At 42.1% G+C, this 19,274-nt stretch overlaps 1 protein-coding gene across 1 annotated transcript in view; it reads left to right on the top strand.

The window, feature by feature from the left end:
* PTPRG (protein tyrosine phosphatase receptor type G) overlaps positions 1-19,274 on the top strand; it is a 378,176-nt gene that overhangs the window by 192,176 nt on the left and 166,726 nt on the right. Inside the window, exons 3-4 of the mRNA XM_042823259.1 lie at positions 9,028-9,207; positions 14,074-14,222. Of these exons, the coding sequence (XP_042679193.1) occupies positions 9,028-9,207; positions 14,074-14,222 (329 nt within the window). The remainder of the gene's footprint in view (positions 1-9,027; positions 9,208-14,073; positions 14,223-19,274) is intronic.

Here is a 19,274-nt window from a genome sequence, read left to right as displayed (position 1 = left end):
TATATTGTTCCGTACTCTCTGTGGGTGTTTTATTAACCGGCATCCTGCAAAAGTTCAATAAAAGTATACAGTTCTTTTCCTCGCTTTTCTCCTTCTGTATTTTTTTTCACATTGGCTCTCAGAGACAGAGCTCTGGGGAAGGCTCCTTTGGTTGGTTAGCAGGAACAGATGGGAATCAAGAGAAGGTACTTTCTGTTCCCTTACCCACCTAAATTGGAGGTAATTAAGTTACAGTGAGGCATCATTTACGTTAGCAGTTTCTTTGGTGAGATCAAGGCTATTAAGGATACTGTTGAGAAGTAGCAGGATTTCAAGTGTGTGATGAGAAGTAATTGGAACTTCATCTTTCCCAAGTGCAATGCAGGCAGCCTGGTGCTGGGGTCTGCAGCAGGGCAGTTGAGTCTCAAACAGTTACTTTTTTTGCTTATTTTATTTTGATCTCTGCAGCTCTTCCCAAGTTTTGAACAATCCTTGCTCTGATGAGACAGGTGAACTTCTCCCTTTTTAAGGGATAGGGATGAAGTGGAGCGTGTTGCTCCTGGTAGTAGGAAGGCGACAGAGAAGCAAGATGGGAATTTGAGATTTCCTGACTTAAATGTCACAGCTTATTACTGTCACTGTCATTCAGCATCCATCTCCTGAGCTGCTGTGCTTGGCAGCACAGGAGCATTGATGTTTGAGCGGGGCCTAAGTCAGGCTCTCAAACAAGCCATGATCCCTGGCAAGGGTGCTCCTTGTGCCTCACTGCTGCAGCCCAAGGTCTGCCTGCAAGGGGGGATGCACAGCACTGCTGGGGCAAGCCGCAAGCTGGGGCCCTTCACCTGCTGGCAGGGATAGCTGCAATTAGCTCCACGCCAAATTTGGGTCCTCTTCCTCTTTCCACAGATTCTTCTTGAAGCTCCCCATCACACAGCTCTAGGGTGGGGAAGGTTCCTGCCCAGTGTCTTTCTCTTATTTCCTCTATTTTCTCTGAGCTTTCCCTGTGCTGTGCTTTCTTCTTGGAGTAGCCCAAATGGGACCATGACTTACATCAACATTGGATGTGCTGTGTTTATTCTTGTTCCATTTAATACCGTGAAACACCAGGCTTATTTCACCTTTTATCTTTCGCTATTTGGATGATCTGGCAGCGTTTCCTTCTTGTCCCATAGGAAGTCTGATCGCCGTTGGGATGTAGGGTATATGCTGCTGGGTTTTACAGCTAAGAAGGAGAAGAAGCAAGATTGTTACACAGTGGGTTCAGGCAGCCCAGGAGGAATGTATGCTTTGAAGCCTGAGGTGCTGCACATTGGGTTGCTGCCCCTCACCTTACATTGATCAGCTGCAAGGTTTTGAGCCAGGACCTGCATGTTGCATGGAGGAGTGGGGCCCTTCCTTCCTTCCTGCCATTCTGGGGCACTGCAGCAATACAAGCATTTCTGCTGTCAGTGATCATCACACAGCTGTTGCTCTGTAAAGGGAAAGGAGCTCAGAGAGAGGTGTGACTTGTCCAAGGCACCCACTGCAGAAACATGGCCTCCTCCCAGCGGCACCAACTGCTGTCATCGAGCAGCTGCACTGATTCAGAATGCATCTTCATTCACAGATTTCCATTAGGATTTATACTTTTTTAGATCTTATTTACGAAAAAGTCTATTTTTATGTCAGTCCCTAGCCCTTCTTGGAGTTTTACTCAACTAGTATGGGAACAGGGGAAAGTTAATTTACAGTGTTTTCAGATAAATTAATCTTCTATTTTCTCCTTATAATGTTAGTTATCACCTCGTTTATTACATGTCTCAGGGGTGAGCAGCTTTAAAAAGTCCGCAGTACAGTTATGAAATGAATGGTGTGAGATGTCAGATGCATTTATTAAAAATGAAAATTAGGAAAAGCAGAGGATGTAGATATGTATTGTCTCAGTCACTTGCCACCAGCAGGCACCTCCTATACCAGAGCTTATCCTCCCGATCCGGGACTTTTGCATATTAATTTCATTGATATTGTGATGCTCTGTGTTCACTATAACGTAAACATTTTTGAAACGTAACTTACGGAACTCAGCAGCTCGTTAGCAGAGTCTGTCAAGGGTTTGTTATCCAACACAAATTGAAAAACCCCAAAACTATTTTGCCAGCACAGCTGAACTTCATTTCTCTTTCACTTTTTGTGGGGAGGGAAATTATTCACATCACAAATGCAAACTTTAATGTCTCTGGAAGAATCTTGCTTTAGTCATTACGATTTCTCCAGTTTATTGGGAGCTTCCTGCAACATTTGTCATAAGATCCTGGGGTTTCTTGCTGTTGGGCCTTCATCATATGCTGTGCCGCTGGCAGGCTGAGAGGGATGGTGGGAGCTTCATGCAACATTCATAGCAACCTCACTTTGCTGGGGAACAAAATTAGGATCCAGAAAGTATGCATATGTATGTGTGGAGGTGTATGTGAAAAGCCCAATGTAACTGTGTGATACAGGTGTTCACATACATGCTGAGGAATGCAAAGGTTTTGAAAACGTGCACTAAAACTGTTTGCCAAAGATAATTAAGGGATAGAACGTTTAATTAAAGAATCCAGCAATAACTGGAGCATCTGTGGGCATTTAGAAGAATGCCTACCTCTCTCTTTGGGTTTTAGAGCTGCAGACATTATAGGGCAGTTTATTTTAGAAGCATGGTTTAAAGCCTTTCTTTTTCTTTGCATCTGCCACATTTTGGCAGTGAGGCAGTATCACTGATACAATCCGTTCTGAAGATGAGCTTTGCTTTTAAAGCCCATGGCTGGACATTTCTGTAGGTGTGGTGGCACTGGTGCAGAAAGCAGAAGTGGGGCTGGAGCTTCTGATGTTGCTGCTAGCAATTCCTCAAAGGTTATCTAAATCCAAACCCTTTTTGTTCTGTCTTCCTGCATTTGTGTATGTTCCAACAACTGCCGGTTAAGATATCCCTTATCAGAAATTGTTCTTGGAGAAAATTTTTCAGCTTCTTTCAGTTCTCCAAAATCCTGTCCTTGGCTGCTTGCAGCTCTGCCTGCCTTGTGCACTCCATCCTGTGCTGTGTTTGCAGGCTGGGTGATGCTTACACCTGTCTGGGCCTCAGCGAGCTCCTCAGGACCTTGCTCTCTGAATTCAGGCTCATTTTTCAAGCAGTAATTGGAATTTTCTGCAAGCACGAATGTCTGGTGTTAAACAGAGTGATGACAGAGAGTAATAAAATGAAAAACCCTTTTCCCTCAGGGTAGGAAATCCTGAAATCTTTGTTCAAAACAGCACTGTGAACTCTAACTACGTGTTCTTTTGCCATCTCTTTGAGTTTGGTACGCCATCATTTTACAGCAACTTTTCCCCCTAATAGAATGATTCAGCAACTTGATTGCTTTCTCTGCAATGTGAAAGCCCCTGGAAGATGCCCCTGATTTTTATACCTTTACCCCTGCAGCCTAATGGTAAGTTGCTGAGCAAGAGCCCAGCCAGTCATTCAAATAATTATTTCCTTCCCTTTATCTATGTGCTGCCTATTGGCTTTATCCTACAGGATTCTCCTTATTTTTTCTTCCTCGGGGGAAGCTGGAGGTCACAGCATGAGGGGAGGCTGCTCTGGCTTTTCTGTGCCTGCTCACATGGTGGGAGGACCTGCCTTGGTCCCCTCCGGTTATTGCTAAATGGCAAAAATAATGAGGAGGTCTTGGTTTCTGGCATCAAGTAACACTTTAAATCTTTAGATGTTTACATTCTTAATGTTGCTGAGTCGGTTGGGCAGGTCATTGCTATTCAAGGAGTTACCAACTGCTTAGTGCATCTTCTGCCCTATTTTGGGTGAGCTTACAAAAATCCTGCGTCCTTCTGAGCCAGGCAAAAGAGAGCACTGCTGCTTCACGTGTAGTCCAGGTATGCTGCCCATGGCAGAGCTCCTGTCTCCATATGAGGGTGACTTCTGTTGGCGTTGGCAATAGCAGTGTGTGAGGGAGCAGCATGAGCCACCCGCAGGTGGGGCAGTGAGGACAAAACAGGACCAGAAGCGAGGATGGATGTAAGCCTTTCCACCGTGCCGTTTTCCTTATGGTTCTCTGCTTTTCTGCCTTGCAGGTAACTGCTGATGAATGATCTCGTGCATTAACACGATGGGGTAGGATGCTCCAATGAAGTTAAAAAGCTGGTTTGTCTTAATCACAGTAGTGAGAGGGATTTGGGTTGCTTTGCAACTCGAACGTAAGAAGTTTAAAGGTATCAAATACATTTGTCTGATAGCATTTTGTTTTTTAAGATCAATTAAAAAAAATCAAAATAAAAAAAGACAAGACCGGCTCTTTTCATGCTAGACATGAAGTTTAAAGTCGCATTTTTGTGACAGTGTTAAAAATAAGTAAAATTAAGAAAAAGAAGGGTTCATTTTTCTGCCTTTTTCTAAGCTTGGAAACGAATGATCCAAATTAGATTACTCATGAATAGCTAATGTCTGTCAAACTACATCTGGATGTTGATATTTGTTACACATCAGTATCCATATAGCTCATCCATTAACTGGAAGTGATTTAAAATCAAGAAGATGCCGCTGGTTACGATAAGAGATCGTTTAAACAAAAGATTTGTGGAGGAAAAAAAATATGTAAGTTTTTATAAAAGCTTTAATTATATTTTATACATAAAACATTATTTTAATGGGCTTTCTTTAATGAAGACTGCTCACTGTTTAGGTTGTACAGCAACAGGAAGGAGAAAAGGAATCTTGGATTCTATTTAAAGAGCAGCCTGTGAATTAAAAAGCTATTAAAGAATTCTGCAGTCATTTAGGGAAAGATTTTGCATGAGAAAAGATTGGTGAATCCAGGGAGCATCGTGTTGCTTTGGACCAGGCTGGGCGACACCATCTGCATGTTGTGAGCAGTAGGCCCAGCTCTGGGGGGAAACTGCTGTGTCCACCTCTGTTTGCACGTCGTCCCCACGTGGCAGTGGAGCACGCGTTGTGTGTTAGCGCTGATGAGGTCTCTTCTCTTGCTTGGGTTTTGAAAACTGAGTTATTTGTCAACTCTCCAAAGGTCGATTCAAACTCATTCCAAATTTTATTTGATTAAAGCCATCGTGCTCACAGTTGGAAAAATGAAATGCAAACAGCCGTAAGTTACTGTGTCTCGGATGGGTAAATGTCAGGCGCAGAACGAAAGGGCTTTTTTGCTAGGTTTAAGTGAAACAGAGTCTTTATTTAGTGTCATGTTTTAATTTATTTATTTAAAAGCATTTATTTAAAGTTCTAAAAAACAAAGAATTCAATAAAGCAAGACAGGTGCAACTGCAAATGATTAATGATATAATTCTTGGTACTTTATAAAGTGTCTAACACTGAGGAGATTTATACAGTGCAGAATGGCAATTGTGCTTTGATGGGAGGAATAGGTAATCAATACCTGCAAGCTTAGAAAAAGTGTTCTATTTCCTCCTCTAATGATATAGGGTTTTTTGCAAGGCAAGGATGTCTGGAGCATGAGACACTTGGAAGAAGAATTAATTTGAAATCCGTAGTGGAAGATCAGTTTCAATTAAAACTGCACTTGAATGTCCATGAAAAAAGCAGGCTGTTAGGCTTAAGCCTGATGGCTACTAGCAAGTAAATGAATCCCACTGCACTCTTCCTGATTACGTTTTGTTGCGCTTATTTTCTCTGGATAGGAGGAGGTGGAGTTCATTTACTTCTGTCTCAAACTCAAAACTAAAAATGTCCTTCTTTCTTGCCTCCCCAGCCCTGTTTTATCCCTCTAATTGTTGGAGTTGAGCTGCTGAGGTTGTGGCCTCTATTTCTGCCTGCAATCGCTGCCATAACAGTGTGGGTCATACTGCATGTAATGCTTTGCATATCAAAAAGTTCTGAAAGAAATTAATGAAAAATGTGGCCGTTTATACATCCTGTGCTGATTTTAACTAGCAGGTCTTGAACCTCTAAATCAGAGCTTAGCCTTGTGGCTGTAATTTGGGATGTCAGGACTTGGAGTCACAGCTGCAGTGCTTGGTTGGGGTTGAATTGAATTCAACCCCATGAATTGCTGAGTTTCATTGCATTCGATTTTCCTTTAATAATGCAGCACCAGTATGGAAACATTTTAAGCATGGAAACGAATGCTATCACATGAGGATAGCAGATAGCACTGCTTTTGGGGTAAATTACAGATTTAGAACCAAGTGAAGATTCTGTATTTATAGAAAGAGATGTGTTGCTGTATTAAACTAATTCCAACAAGTTAAATTGGAAAAAGAAGACAGTGTGTTCTGTTTTTTTGGGGGGGAAGGGGGCTTAAGTGATACAAAAATTGCAAAAAGAAGAGTATGTGTTTGTTGAGGTTTTTTTAAGTGATACAAAGACATAAAAGCTTTCACATAAAAGAAGTCAGTGCTGGGAAAAATTACATTTCGGTAAGAGTGCAGGTACCTAAGTCACTTGAGATTTTAACTCACCATGGTGCTTTGTTTGCTTATTTACCCTTATGGCTTATTTTATTTATTTTGCTAAGACAGTTTCCACTGCAAATTGGCTGAGAGCTGGCTACACTTTAGAGAGAAAAAAACCTTTGTGACAAGATGCATGCAGGTAACCCTACAATCCCTTTTAAAATAGGTTGGCTTATTCAAAATTGCAATCTCCCCATTGACTGAAGGGTCACCGAAATGCTTACAGGAATGCGAGTGCTCGGCTTCCTTTGAAAGCACAGCTGAATCCACTGCGATAGCCTCTGCGAGCAGAGTGCTTTTGAAAAGCTCACCCTATGTTTATAACAAAGCCAAAAATGAGAGCTGGCAGGTTTGATGATTTTGGGCGCTACTGAACATTTTAAAGCAAATTCCTAAATTTCATGGAATAAATGCATGGTTGTATGGAAAGTAAATCTGAATTGCCAGTTAATTCACTGCAAAACAATTGCTGAGAGCATTCTGATTCAGGAAAAAAAAAAAAAAAAAAAAAGAGTACAAGTGGAACACATTTAGTTTTCCCCACGTAGGGCTTTTAATAATTTTGTTCTCCTTAGTTGCAGTACATTGGGAAATTAACTGAAAGTGGCTTTTGCTGACAATACAAGTTGAACAATGAGATAAATGAAACCGAGCTTTTTTTAACCTGGGCAAATAATGTGAGTGATTTTTAAAGGGTGTTGCAATTTTGCTTAATTGTAGTTGAAAATAAAACACTTTCATGTCGTTTTGGTTCCCATTCAGCATTTGCACGTGATGGGTACTGCACAACATCTGATTACTGATTGAGTGTCCTGCAGTGGCCCGAGGGAAAGTGGGAAAAGTCATCTCACACTCAGACACTCATTGGAACCCTGCGCCAATGGAGCTGGCCTTCACAACCGCTGGGGTTGGATGGCACTAATTGAGATTGCGTGTTTCTCAGATGCTGGGGTAATAAATGGTGCATCGTTTGCTGCTGCGTGCCTGTTGAGCAGACATGCTGACTGGGTGGTTCAGGAGGTGCACAGCTGGTGTGGCATCCGAGGGGCTGGCAGAGCAGGGGGTCAGCCCTGCCCCTGTAACTTGGCTGTTGTGGATGAGGGAAACCTCTTCCTTCCCATCATCAATTTCCCTGTCTTTGCATGAGAATAACAGAGCCCTGCTGCAAAGCTCTTCAGGAACTGTAAGTGAGGAGCGCTTTGCAGGAACTGTGTGCTGTTATTTCAGGAGCTTAAACTGCTGTTTGCACTCCCAGAAACATAATCTCTTAGTCTCTGTTAATACAATTTAAGAGTTGGAGCAGGAGGTCATAAGAAAAATGTGAAATCGCTGGAGATCCTCCTCTGTGTGCAGAGGTTCCTGGTGTTGTATTGCATTTGGAGCTGCTGTGTGCTGGGAACGGCAAGGTCTTTGTCTGAAACCTTTTCCTTCCACTTGCTATATTTATTGACCGTTCTTGCTGGAGAGCTATAGAATGGGCTGAGCGAGTGCAGGTGGTGGCAGCAGCTTCTGCAGGCTGAGCAGTGCGTTGTGCCGCTGCCTCCCGCAGCACTGTGCCACTCTGTGATGCATCACTGCCTTCCTTCCCATGGCAGAGGGGCCAGGGCAATCCCACTGCAAAGTTTAGCCAAACAGTTCGGGGTTAGGGATGGGGGTTAGGGACCAAGATTAACACGCCAAGAAGGAATCTGGGGCAGGTGAAAGCTCCAGAGCAGAAGAAGAAACTCTGCACCTCTTGTCCCTTGTGAGTTGGGTGTACAGATGTGACAACAGCTGCTTCAGAAACCACTTAGAAACACTTCAGTGCATGATGCTGAGTGCATCAGGACTCGCCATACACCTGGTGTGCTGGGGGCAGAGGCTGCTCTGACATTGCTCCTCAGAGCTGAACCTCATCCCTTGTTGACCTCTGTGGCAGCCAGCGATGGGCTCGCCCGTACAGATGCACAGATTGCTTTCCAGAACCTAAACTCCTCCTGGCTAATAAATAGAAAATTTGTGTAAGAGGAACACCAAGAAGTTACAGCATTTTCCTGGCAGGTCACTGTTGTCTTCACTTCCTCTAGCAAGAGATGTCTTTTTTTCCTTTGCTGTTTTCTTCAAATTTACTAATATCCTATTTGCTTTAATTCTTCATTTTCATTTTTGCTGGCTTTAAAACCTTCTGAAGAAATGAGATCATTAATAAAGATCATATTATCTAATTAGAGCATTGTAGAAGAGCAAGTTAATGCCTGGCTGGTACATTGTGTATCTCTTCTAAGAAGGTAAATGCATACTCGTATATCATGGCTGAAGCTTTAGGAAAGTTCCTGTAAACCCATGCTAATTCGTAACATACGCATGAGGGAATTACAGACAGTTTTATAGAATAGTAATTAAAAAAAAAAGAGGTATTGTTTGTTACTGCCAGAGGCAAAGTTTGAGTACTGCATGAAGCTAATGGTTTTTGATCTCTTCATAAGTTTACGAGTCTTAACCTCTTTCAGATGCACGAGGTGTAGCAGCGGTGATGTTACCTGGGGAGCCTAATGATTCATCCTCTTACTTAAGCATAATCCAGAATTAAGGAGCCACTGGAATGTTAATTTAATTTGTATTTGTTAACAGGTACCTATGGTCCCGAGCACTGGGTTACTTCCAGCGAGAAGTGCGGGGGGTCCCACCAGTCTCCCATAGACATCGTGGACCATCAGGCTCATGTTGGAGATGAGTATCAGGAACTGCAGCTCGATGGTTTTGACAATGAATCTTCTAACAAGACTTGGATGAAAAACACGGGAAAAACGGGTATGTTCTCTTCTGTTTGTCTCCGTAGCCTGCCTGCAGTCAATTAGAAATTCAAGCCATGTTCCATCCTCCTCCTCTTTCATTGTTCTGTTGTTTGGGGTTTGCTTTTTTTTAAGAAAATATAATTTTCCAGAAGCTGCCTCCCATCCCTGCCTTTGCATTCTGTGCAAAGAGATTTCTGCAGATTGATTTTAAGGTTCATTTTTTAAGGCTTTTATTGTGTTTTTTTTTTGTGGGTTTGTTTTTTTTTTTCAGTTCCCCGTACAAAATAATTCTCTTGGTAGTGAGTCGTTCCTCAGAATAAAAGGCTATATGAGAGCTTCAAGGTGTAACCTTGAGTTATCAGCTTTGGGAGGCTGAAACATCTAATCCAAAGGAGCGCTGAGATGCAAGGCTCAGACTTTGTAGGGAAGGGGAAGTTTTAGAAATTGGGAGGTTTTGGAGAAGAAAGAGCAATAAGTGCTCAAAGTAGTGGGAGCTTATGAATGTGTTTCTGATATGATTATAGCACTGTGTTCTTCACTGAACTGAATCCTCTTCTGCTCTGTCTGTTCTGGCTTCCAGAGAAAAGAACAGTGAGAATACTGCTTATTTTTACCAAAACAGTTCACCAAAAGGTCAAGGTTGATTTATATGCAAAGCTGCATGCATTTGATTACTCTTTAATTCTAAAAATGTAAAAATCAGAAATTATAAGGCCATCCTCTTCATTTGACAAGGTCAAATATTTTTAGGGAATTGGATTAAACCGCTAATTAATTCAATTTTATTTATTCAAAGTATATTTTGATCTTTATTAACATTCGACATGTGTGCCTGCAGTGCTTTAGGTAACAGGTTCCTCGTCAGAGGTTTGTGAGCAAACCCGGGTATGGACCTGCTGCGCTTTGCATTCAGCTGTGCCCACAGCCTGACCCACTGCCCCCACGGGTCTTTGGGTGTCAGCCACCAGCTGCTTTGGACCCAGTTCCAGGGACTTACTGGGACACATTGCCCCTCAGCTGAGGAGGACACGGGCTGGGATCCTGCTTTCTTTCACCGCTAAGCAAATCTGGTTAATGTAAACCACTGGTTTTTTAATGCATTACTGAGGGTTTTTTTCCAGCTTTGCTAAGAAAAGCTCCTGTTTGCTCTCAAATCCTGACTTTGTTGCCCTTCGTAGCAAAATGAGGTTCAGGGGAGGCTGAATGCTGTGGAATTTGGTGTTTAATTAATCTTATGTACCCTGCCCGTGTTATGTACCCTGCTCTTTTAGTCGCAAAGAGCAAGTGTAGTTATCGGCAGTAAACGTAATTAGAAATACCAAGAAAAAACGATGGTGCTTTTCTTCCAAGAGAAATGCTAATGCTACATGGTAAGTATAATAGGAACATATTGCTGCACGTATAATAGGAAACCATGCAGAACCAAAACGGCACGGTGAATGTTCCAGTCTTCATGCAGTTGGCAATGAAAGCTGTATCTTCGGTCTCCTCTGCTGGGTGATTTTAGCACCGCTACTATATTTGATTTCCTCACCCATTGGGGTGTGGATTTTTGCTGACAAGTTATTGCTTCTCAGGGCAACAGTAACTATCGCTGTTCTTGGGTATCTTACAGATTTTGCAGGTTAGGCAAAGACTCTTTTTGCCCTGCTATCATCTCTGAGTCTTCTGCTGAACTCTTAACTCCTCCCTTGATTTATCACATTCCATTCCCTTGGTTTACTGACCTTTGGAAGAAACTTGTCAGGGATTACTTTTTAAGGTAGTAAGTGGTACAGCAGCAAACCAGGTAGGATGTTTTGGCCTATGGGCACAATGTAGCAGCAAGTTGTGCCGGTTGTGATGTGTGTTGACAGCAGTCTTGGAGTAGATGACCACAGGAGACCTTCCTGTTGCTGACTGACAGTAAGCTGCATTTGAATTTATGCAATGGGGATGGATGTAGAGGGCATTTCACTGCAATTAATGACTGCTTAAAGGAGACCGGGGTCTGAGGAAAAACCAAAGGCCCTTAACTTTGATTCTCATTAACTGGCAGGAAATGCATTGTGTGGGTTATTGCTATTCAGCTGCTAATTTTTTGTTTATTAGAATTGACCGATTAGTTACTTTTGTGCTTTTAAATATTAAAAGGTAAAAAGAAATTTTGATTTGTTGTGCTCTTTTTTCCTTTCTCTTCATATCATCTAAAGGGCAAGCAATGTACAGGACACAGAACTTCATTCAGAAAATGAACATATATTCATTATGCCAAATGCCTCAGCCAGAAATGCTTTGCATTGGATTACATTGACTAATATGGGTTTGATTTCATCACCATAGAAGCTGGTTCCCAAGTGGTAAAGATTACTTGGAGAGTAGAAGCACCTTTCATTTTTGTTGTTGCCTGTGCCACCTTTAATTAAGTGTTAGCTGGTGTCAGCTGGGCCTGAGGCTGATGGAGCTTCTGGGCACGACCCTGTGGGAGTGGAGCATCTGTGGGAGCAGTTGCCACAGCAGCAGTGCATGCACTGCGGTTTTACCCCTCCTTGGATCACTCAGAGCTTCTAATGACTCTGATAAACTCACAGGCATTGGTGCCAGAGGTGTGTTTGGGTACTCTTTGTACCTTGTGTGCATCTCAGGCTGGGTCAGAGCTGCTCTGATAAAACAAGGGAAGAGCTGCTTTGTATCCAGGCTTGGTTTTGCTCTCGAGAAGGTGGAGGATGCACAGCTCCAGCCCTGGTCCTGCAAATTGCATCAATGATGGTGATCCTGGTGGTTGTGCACCACCTGCTTTGTTTTTGAAATCTCAATCATACATTAATTTTAAGCCTAGTAGTTATGGAGGGTTAATTCCTTCCTGTGCCCTCTGCATGACTTACTGGATAAAAGCAGTGGATCCCAAAACCCAGTTTGGCTGCTCCAATCCCTAATGCCAGAAATCACATGGAGGGAAGGGAAACCTCCAAGTTAATGGCAATAAGGAGGTGCTGCTGAGATAGGACGGTGCTGAGAACACGCATTGGAGAGCTCAGCAGTGTAAGGAATTCTGTAAAATGAACAATTAGATGAACATTTCAGATTGTACATCCTCCTAATTATCCTTTTAATTATTCATCTGAAACAAGTAAAATGACCCCTGACAGAGCCATAAATGATTTAGGAACTATCAAATATTTATTAGATGCAACTGAATCCCCACAGAGATTTTTAACAGATGCACGCATATCTGCTTTCCTGTATTCTTTAAGTCCTCCAATTTTGTCTGTGGAATTTCAAATCAATAGAGAGATGTTTGGTACCTGAAATACTGCTGAGCTCATTGAGGATTTTGTAAAGGAAGAGGAGAGCAAGCAGTGGTGCTTCCTGTCACTTGTGTTTCGGGGTTGGTGTAAGGATGCAGCAATACCTGGGCGATACAGACTGTATCCTACAGCCTCCAGACTTCCCACACAAATGCTTTTACATGAAGGAAGTAGAACTCACGGAAGAGCCCTGTGGTGTCACTGGTGCAATGAATAAAGGCCTGAACATCACATGCACATTGGCATTTAGATGGTTTTAATATAAACAATTTGATGCTTAGACATTTCTTGGTTGCACAGTTGCACCTGAGCTGGAGCTGCTGTAGCCCGCAATCTGTACTTGCAGGGAGCAGCCCTGCCATGGCAGACAGCCCTGCCTGCAGCATGAAATGATTCACCAGCAGAGGAGTAGCTCCTGTTTCACAACCAGCCTCTAGATTTTTTCCAGCAGTGAATAAAACCCTCTCCGTTACATAATAAAAGCGGATTTATATTAATGTTCCTGTTGTGATGATACAGCTGGATTGAGAACAGAGAGAAATTCTTGTGGGTTGAGCTCTTCTCATTTTAAAAAAAAAAAAAAAAAAAGAACAACGAACAGCACAACTTCAATCACAGGATTCTGGGCAGAGCAAGCAGTGGTCTGCACTGGCTTTTACAAGAACAAAATGCTGATTTTAGTTCTGTTTTTAAGTGCCAGTTTTGCAGAAAATGAGGGGAAAGGATTTGGTAAGGAGTCATTATTAGGAGTTATGCGTGTTAGAGGTGGGAGGTGCTGGAAGGGTGGGTGATCGTGTAGTGAGAGCAGTGGACAGGGATGTCAGAAAGCCGGGTTCAGTTCTTGGTGGGACGGTAGTTCTCCCTGTATCATGTACCATTTTCCACCGTATGACTTTGCCCTCTGTTTGGACCTACAGCTTTTATTGTTGCATAAAATATAAAGGCTTTTCAGAAGGGAAAAGAAATTACAAAGAAGATCCTTTTGACCCTTACTGAATTGTGTAACAGTAATATCAGTTACTGTAAAGAAAGAACCAAAACAGTTCTGATGGGGGGCTTCTCATGAGTGGGTTTCAAAAAAGTTATTGTCACTCTCACTGTTTTACATAAGGGAAGAGCAAGGGGGTCGAGGAAGGTACCTGCCATGTCCAGCAGTAGGGGGGGGACAGGACACAGGCCCTTTTTCCCCTGGTAACTTAGAGAAATACAACAAACAGAGGATCTTCTAACTGGTTATCTGCACACCTTCAGTGAATCACAAGGCCAAGCAATGTGGTCTACCATTAGTCCCTGCAACAACGTTAAATGGTTCTTGATGAAGTTTGTCATTTCAGTTTTAATCAAAGCCCAGTGGTAAAACCTGCTTGCAGAATTTGGACTTGGTGGTTTTCTGTAGCCTATATAATCACTTCTATAATTAGCCAGCATTAAATGTGTTTTTTGTTTTTTTTTTTTTACCAGTCCCTGTGAAGAGGATAATGATGACCTCATGTTTTACTTGCATTAGAAGAAATATTCTAATATAATGAGCAAAACCTGTAAATGCTTCAAAAAACTGTGCTAAGAAGGTCTTTCTCCTTGTTCTGTGTGTGCAGTTGCTATCCTGCTGAAGGATGATTACTTTGTCAGCGGCGCCGGGTTGCCAGGCAGATTCAAGGCAGAGAAGGTTGAGTTCCACTGGGGTCAGAGCAATGGATCAGCAGGCTCTGAGCACAGCATCAATGGCAAGAGGTTCCCCGTTGAGGTGAGTGGAAAGACATGTGCTTCTGTTCTCCAAAAAAAAAATAAAATCAGAATGTATTGCTGTAGTTTGAGACGGCTGTGAAATAGGGCAATGTTTCCTTCAGTGAACATATCACTTTCAAGGCCCTTCTGGCCCTCGCAGCACTCTATCTATCATCTCTTATGTGCTTTTGCAATGTCAGCTCCGAGCTCTGCTTTGCTCGCATTGCTAGCTCTCACGTCCCGTGGGCTGTTTCAAACTGCCACTTTTCTGGTTTCTCCCATAAGCCCCTCTGTGTATGGGAGGATCTCCTTGCAAATATCTGCAAAGTGACTTCATTGTCCTCCAAATCCTTTCTTTCCCAGGATGCTTACAAACAAGCAGCTAGCAGTGGTTTGGGAGCCATTGTGCCACGGCTTCTGCCTTTCATCAGCACTGCTTCTTGCATACGTGTGGCCCTCTACTTGCATTCAAGGTTTTGCATGGTGAAATAAAGCAGACTTTATCTGGAATTACTCCTTCTTGTTGGTAATCGGACGAGTGCTTTCGAAGCAAGAAGTGTCCCGCTGTGGCATGTGGATGTGAGCAGTCTGTAGGGTGCTCTGCTTGCCCAGAAGGCTCATGTGGACAGACGTGGTTTTCCTGTGAGCTGGGCCTTGGCAGAATTTGATTCAGGCCCCAACTTGCCATAATGTGTCTCGTGTGACTTCAGCCAAGTCCCTTTTTCAGAGCATGAAAATGGGATTCCAAAGCACAAAGGGAGGTTGTAATAGACCCTAAAAAAGTGCAGTTTACATCTTTCTGCTGCAGCTGTCCCAGTGCGTGAGTTAGAACAACTTTTTTTTTGCCTCCTGCTGGCACCTGAGCCTGTAGGTTGGATGGTCTGAGGCAGAGATTTATTGGTTGGTTTATTTATTGCAAGGTTTTTTCAACAGCTTCTGGCTTGATGCAGCTCTGATTTTTGGTGATTGCTACCCCCCTCAAACATCCAGAGCATGGGCCTGTTGGGCTGTTGTCTGCCTCAGTTGGCAGTGCTGCTGTTTGTCACTTAGGGTGCTGGAAGGAGCACTGTGGAAGCCTTCAGTCAGCTCCTCTTCTGAAATTTGAGGGAGTCAGGCTGGTAAAGGAGCCTGGGTCTTCTTTCTGGAATCAGAAATAGTATTGCCACTGCACAAACCCTTTCTTATGAAGCTATCCTGATGCTGGCTTGATCAATAGAAGTTACTTTGAGGAGAAAAAAAAAAAAAAGAAAAAAAAAATTCTTAAAAAATAATTTCCCTTTTGTTTAAATATTCTTTATTTACTTTTCAGCTGTTTGGAATGCTTATTTTATCTGCTTTAAAATTAAAAAAGAAAAAGGAAAAGAAGAATCTGCCCTTCTGAATTCTGTCACTGTTTATGAATGCTGTGCAAAACAATTTTCTATATCAGATAGGTTTAGTGTTAATCCTTATAATGAAAATGTAATTTTCCAAGTGATTTGTATTCACTGCTATAGCATGAGCCTCTGATCTCTGGCCTTTCTAAGTATGAATGCATTCAGCAGGATTCCCACAGATTTTTCTTTACTGTTTTTATAAGGGAAGAGCATTTTCCTAAGCAAGACTTTCCTTATTGCTTTGCTATGTACCATCTCTCTAAGATTTCCAAATTTTGTCCACTTCATTAAATCATGTGCTGGAAAGGATTTTCCTGGGTGGATTTTGAGAGGTGCTCAAAATATCCAGTAGGTTGCAGGTGATAAAACTGTTTTCTTCTCACAAAAGTAGTTCACACAGTTGAGATTTTACCTCTCAAGCAGTAACTGTACATGTGTGCATGGTGCAGCTTTTAATTTGGAGCACTAATTGTAGTTCAGCATGCAGCTGCCTGATGCTGGGAGATATGTGCCAGAAATGCTGTGTTTCATTTCAGAAATAATATTTCTAGGTAGGCTTTGGAAAGGAAAAAAGCAAAATCCCATCCTACAGAAAGTAAAGCCCGAATCAGTCTGACTGTTCTGAGACCCTGGGCAGAGGTAAGGGTTTTAAAGAGTGCACACAGGTATCGATGTGCCAGGTCTGCAGCAGTTATGGTGGAAATGCAGTTGAAAGCAACCATTTTCTGAGTCTAATTGAGAAACCAGATGTGGACTATGCAAAATCCATCAGTTCCAAAGCACGTCCCAAGGGAACACAGATAAATCAGCATCTTCCATAGACTCTGCTCTGTACGCTGAAGTTTGGACGCTTTTTTCCTCTGGGAAACAAACTGCTTGCTGATAGTCTTTTTTTCTTGAAAAGGATACAGAAAGTAATTAGAAATGTCAGATATAATACAGAGCATTATTGTTTGACCATGTTGTTTGGTTTTTATTATTACAACTAATGTGTCAGATGGTAAGGCTGTCTACGTTAATTGGTTTCCTTCATTGAAGCCCATCTGGATCATATTTTTTTGTGATTTATATGTTAAATTAGTTGGTAAGATATATGAGAACGTCCTTTTGTTTCCTACTTTAAAGGCGTGTTGGATCAAAGGCGTATTATCTTGCAGTACTTTTTTGCATATGTAGCATATTGTGATTCCTTTTTAAACCATGGCATATGTAATGGTATTCTAAATGGTTTCCTTCATTATATGGTCTTGATTGCTTATTTATTGATTAGATTTTCCTTGATGATACTTTATCCTTATGAAGTCATTATGAACTTGGCTTTCTCTGAAGTATCATTTACGAGTGGAGATGAACATATGTCTCCAACTTCTATGCATGATCAGAAGCCAGTCTGTGACACCAGGCCTGGTCAGCATCGGCTTTGAGTTTCTTTTTTCGTCTTCCTTGCCATTTTTGCATCCTCATCTGTGAGGTCAATAAAACTAGTGCTGCGATGCTGAAGATTAAAGCAAGACCATTAGTGCATTGCTGTGCCAGTGGAGTGTGAATCCTAATGAGGATGTGGGCTCTGTGCCAGTTTAGAAAAAGTCTCCCTCCTTTTTTTCTTCAAGTCAAGAAAAGTTTTTTGACATCGCAGTCTCTAAATTTTAATGAATTGCTGACTCCTTTGTATTTTGTTGTTGTTCTTCTCCGTTATAATTACTCGAGTTTTTCTTTTGCTTTCTGAACTTGAGGCTCTACAAACAAAGATGCAAACGCCAGAAACCATTTAAATGGCGAAGTGACAAAACTGCAGTAAAGAAGCAGTTTCCCTCAGGCCAGGAGAGAACCCAGGTTCCCCTCGTTAGAGCCAAGAGGAATAATTGCAGCCCTTTCATCTCTGGTGCCATTGCCTGGCTCCCAGCCCTGCCTGCTGCGGGCCGTGCTGGTGGCTCAGGCTCCTGCTGGGGGAAGCCCGGCGCTCGGAGCTGACGCAGCAGCGCTGCACTGGCGATGCTCGCTGCCGCCATCCCAGCATTGCTGGGATTCTGAGCTGCCTCGTACTCATTTTTATGCAAAATGCTGATTATTTCTGTGAAGAGCAGAAATCAGAAGAGTGATTTTAATCATGACTGTGTTAATTTGATGTGAGCTTTGGCTGTTTATGAGCTTTCTCTTTAATGGCGCTAATTGTCGGTTATAATGTGAACACCATTATGTAGTAATATACAGTAATTTATTTAGTAAATGAGAATCTTATTCCAAGGACCATACTGCAATATGCCATAGAGACCTCATCTCTTTAATCTTACATGAACAAACTTGCACTTTCTAGGCCAGATTGGTTATAGGAACATCAGCTTTTCTTCTGGAAAGCAATGTGATTTTGTTGTACCCACAAGCACCAGCATGCATGTTTTTGGAGATCACTGGTTCTTCATTTAAAGCAGACAATAACAACAACAAAATATACAACTGAAAAAGAAAACCAAACCCACAAAGCATTCCAGCAGAAAATGAAGAGCTAGCACTCTTTCATGTTGATTAACGAGCTTTTACGTTACGATGATTGATTCATTTCATGAAATTATTATTATAAACAATCATTTGCATTAATAATTTTTGTTCTCCTTTAAGCGTGTTCCTTAGAAGACCTTCCAGGTTCTAATGGTATCTTTGTTCTTGCTATTTCTTTGATTTTCTTCCCTTTCCCCTTGAGTATACATACTAACTTCAGCGCTGTAGATCTCCAGCTAGTTGCTCTAATTTGAATGCTCAGATCTCCTTGCCAAAGGTTATCACCATTCACTATCTTACCTCTCATTATATCACTTAAATTCTCATGTTTTATATTATCACAGACGGAAGATAATCAATGTTGTTAATGTAGAAAAGATGTGTGGTACTCAGTGCACAAAAGCCTTTATTACAGGATATGAACTGAGACCGGCTCGTGTTCTGGGGGTCATCCTGAATGGTAATTCTTTCTGTGATCTCTAAAGTGTTACCTACTGTATTCCTCCAGGCTTTCGTCCACCAGTAGATGATGGGATATATGCTACTTAGAGTCGGGTCCTTTCTTGTTAAGTTTTAATGAATTTTTTTCAAGTTCCACCCTTGCTGCATTTCTAAGTTCTTTTGGGTTTGTGTGTGGTGTTCTTTCTACTTTTTCCTTTAATATATTAAAAGGAGAACAGATCGCAGTATGTTTTCTTGACATCCAGGAGAGAAGTAGCACCCTACACTGCTGTGGTGCAGTTAGGTTTATTATTCCTGGCATCCAGCATCTCTGGTAATTTTGCAGAAATCTCTGGTGTTGGCTTTGAGTACAAGTAAAGACTGATTGTGAAGTAGGGTGCCAGCACTGGTTTTATTCCCTTATATTTTGTTTAGTAGTTGCTCTTCAAATTTCCTTGCTTCCATCTGGCAGGATGTAGCAAAGTAGAAGTCAATAAATGATGGAAGGACCTAAAGAGGGCCATTGGGAATACATCACAGTGAGATACGTTGACTGTCTGAAGTAGTTTTACTGTAATATGCTCTCTGAGGACCAAATCCTCAGTTATATGGGGTATCTTAGAGCTCCCAGTGACTTTGATGGGAGACCTGCTGGTGAAACTGAGTACAGATTTGGCTCCATACCCACGCTGTCTTGGCTGTAGAGTGATAAGGGAATTTAGCATGCACTGCTTTTTCTGTCTGCACCTCTGACTTAA

This window comes from Centrocercus urophasianus, unplaced genomic scaffold (assembly GCF_019232065.1).
Source record: "Centrocercus urophasianus isolate 14NV4802_14NV808 unplaced genomic scaffold, USGS_Curo_1.0 seq_22, whole genome shotgun sequence".
NCBI lineage: Eukaryota > Metazoa > Chordata > Aves > Galliformes > Phasianidae > Centrocercus > Centrocercus urophasianus.
Note: the sequence above shows the minus strand (reverse complement) of the source record. Positions and strands in the feature narration are given on the sequence as shown.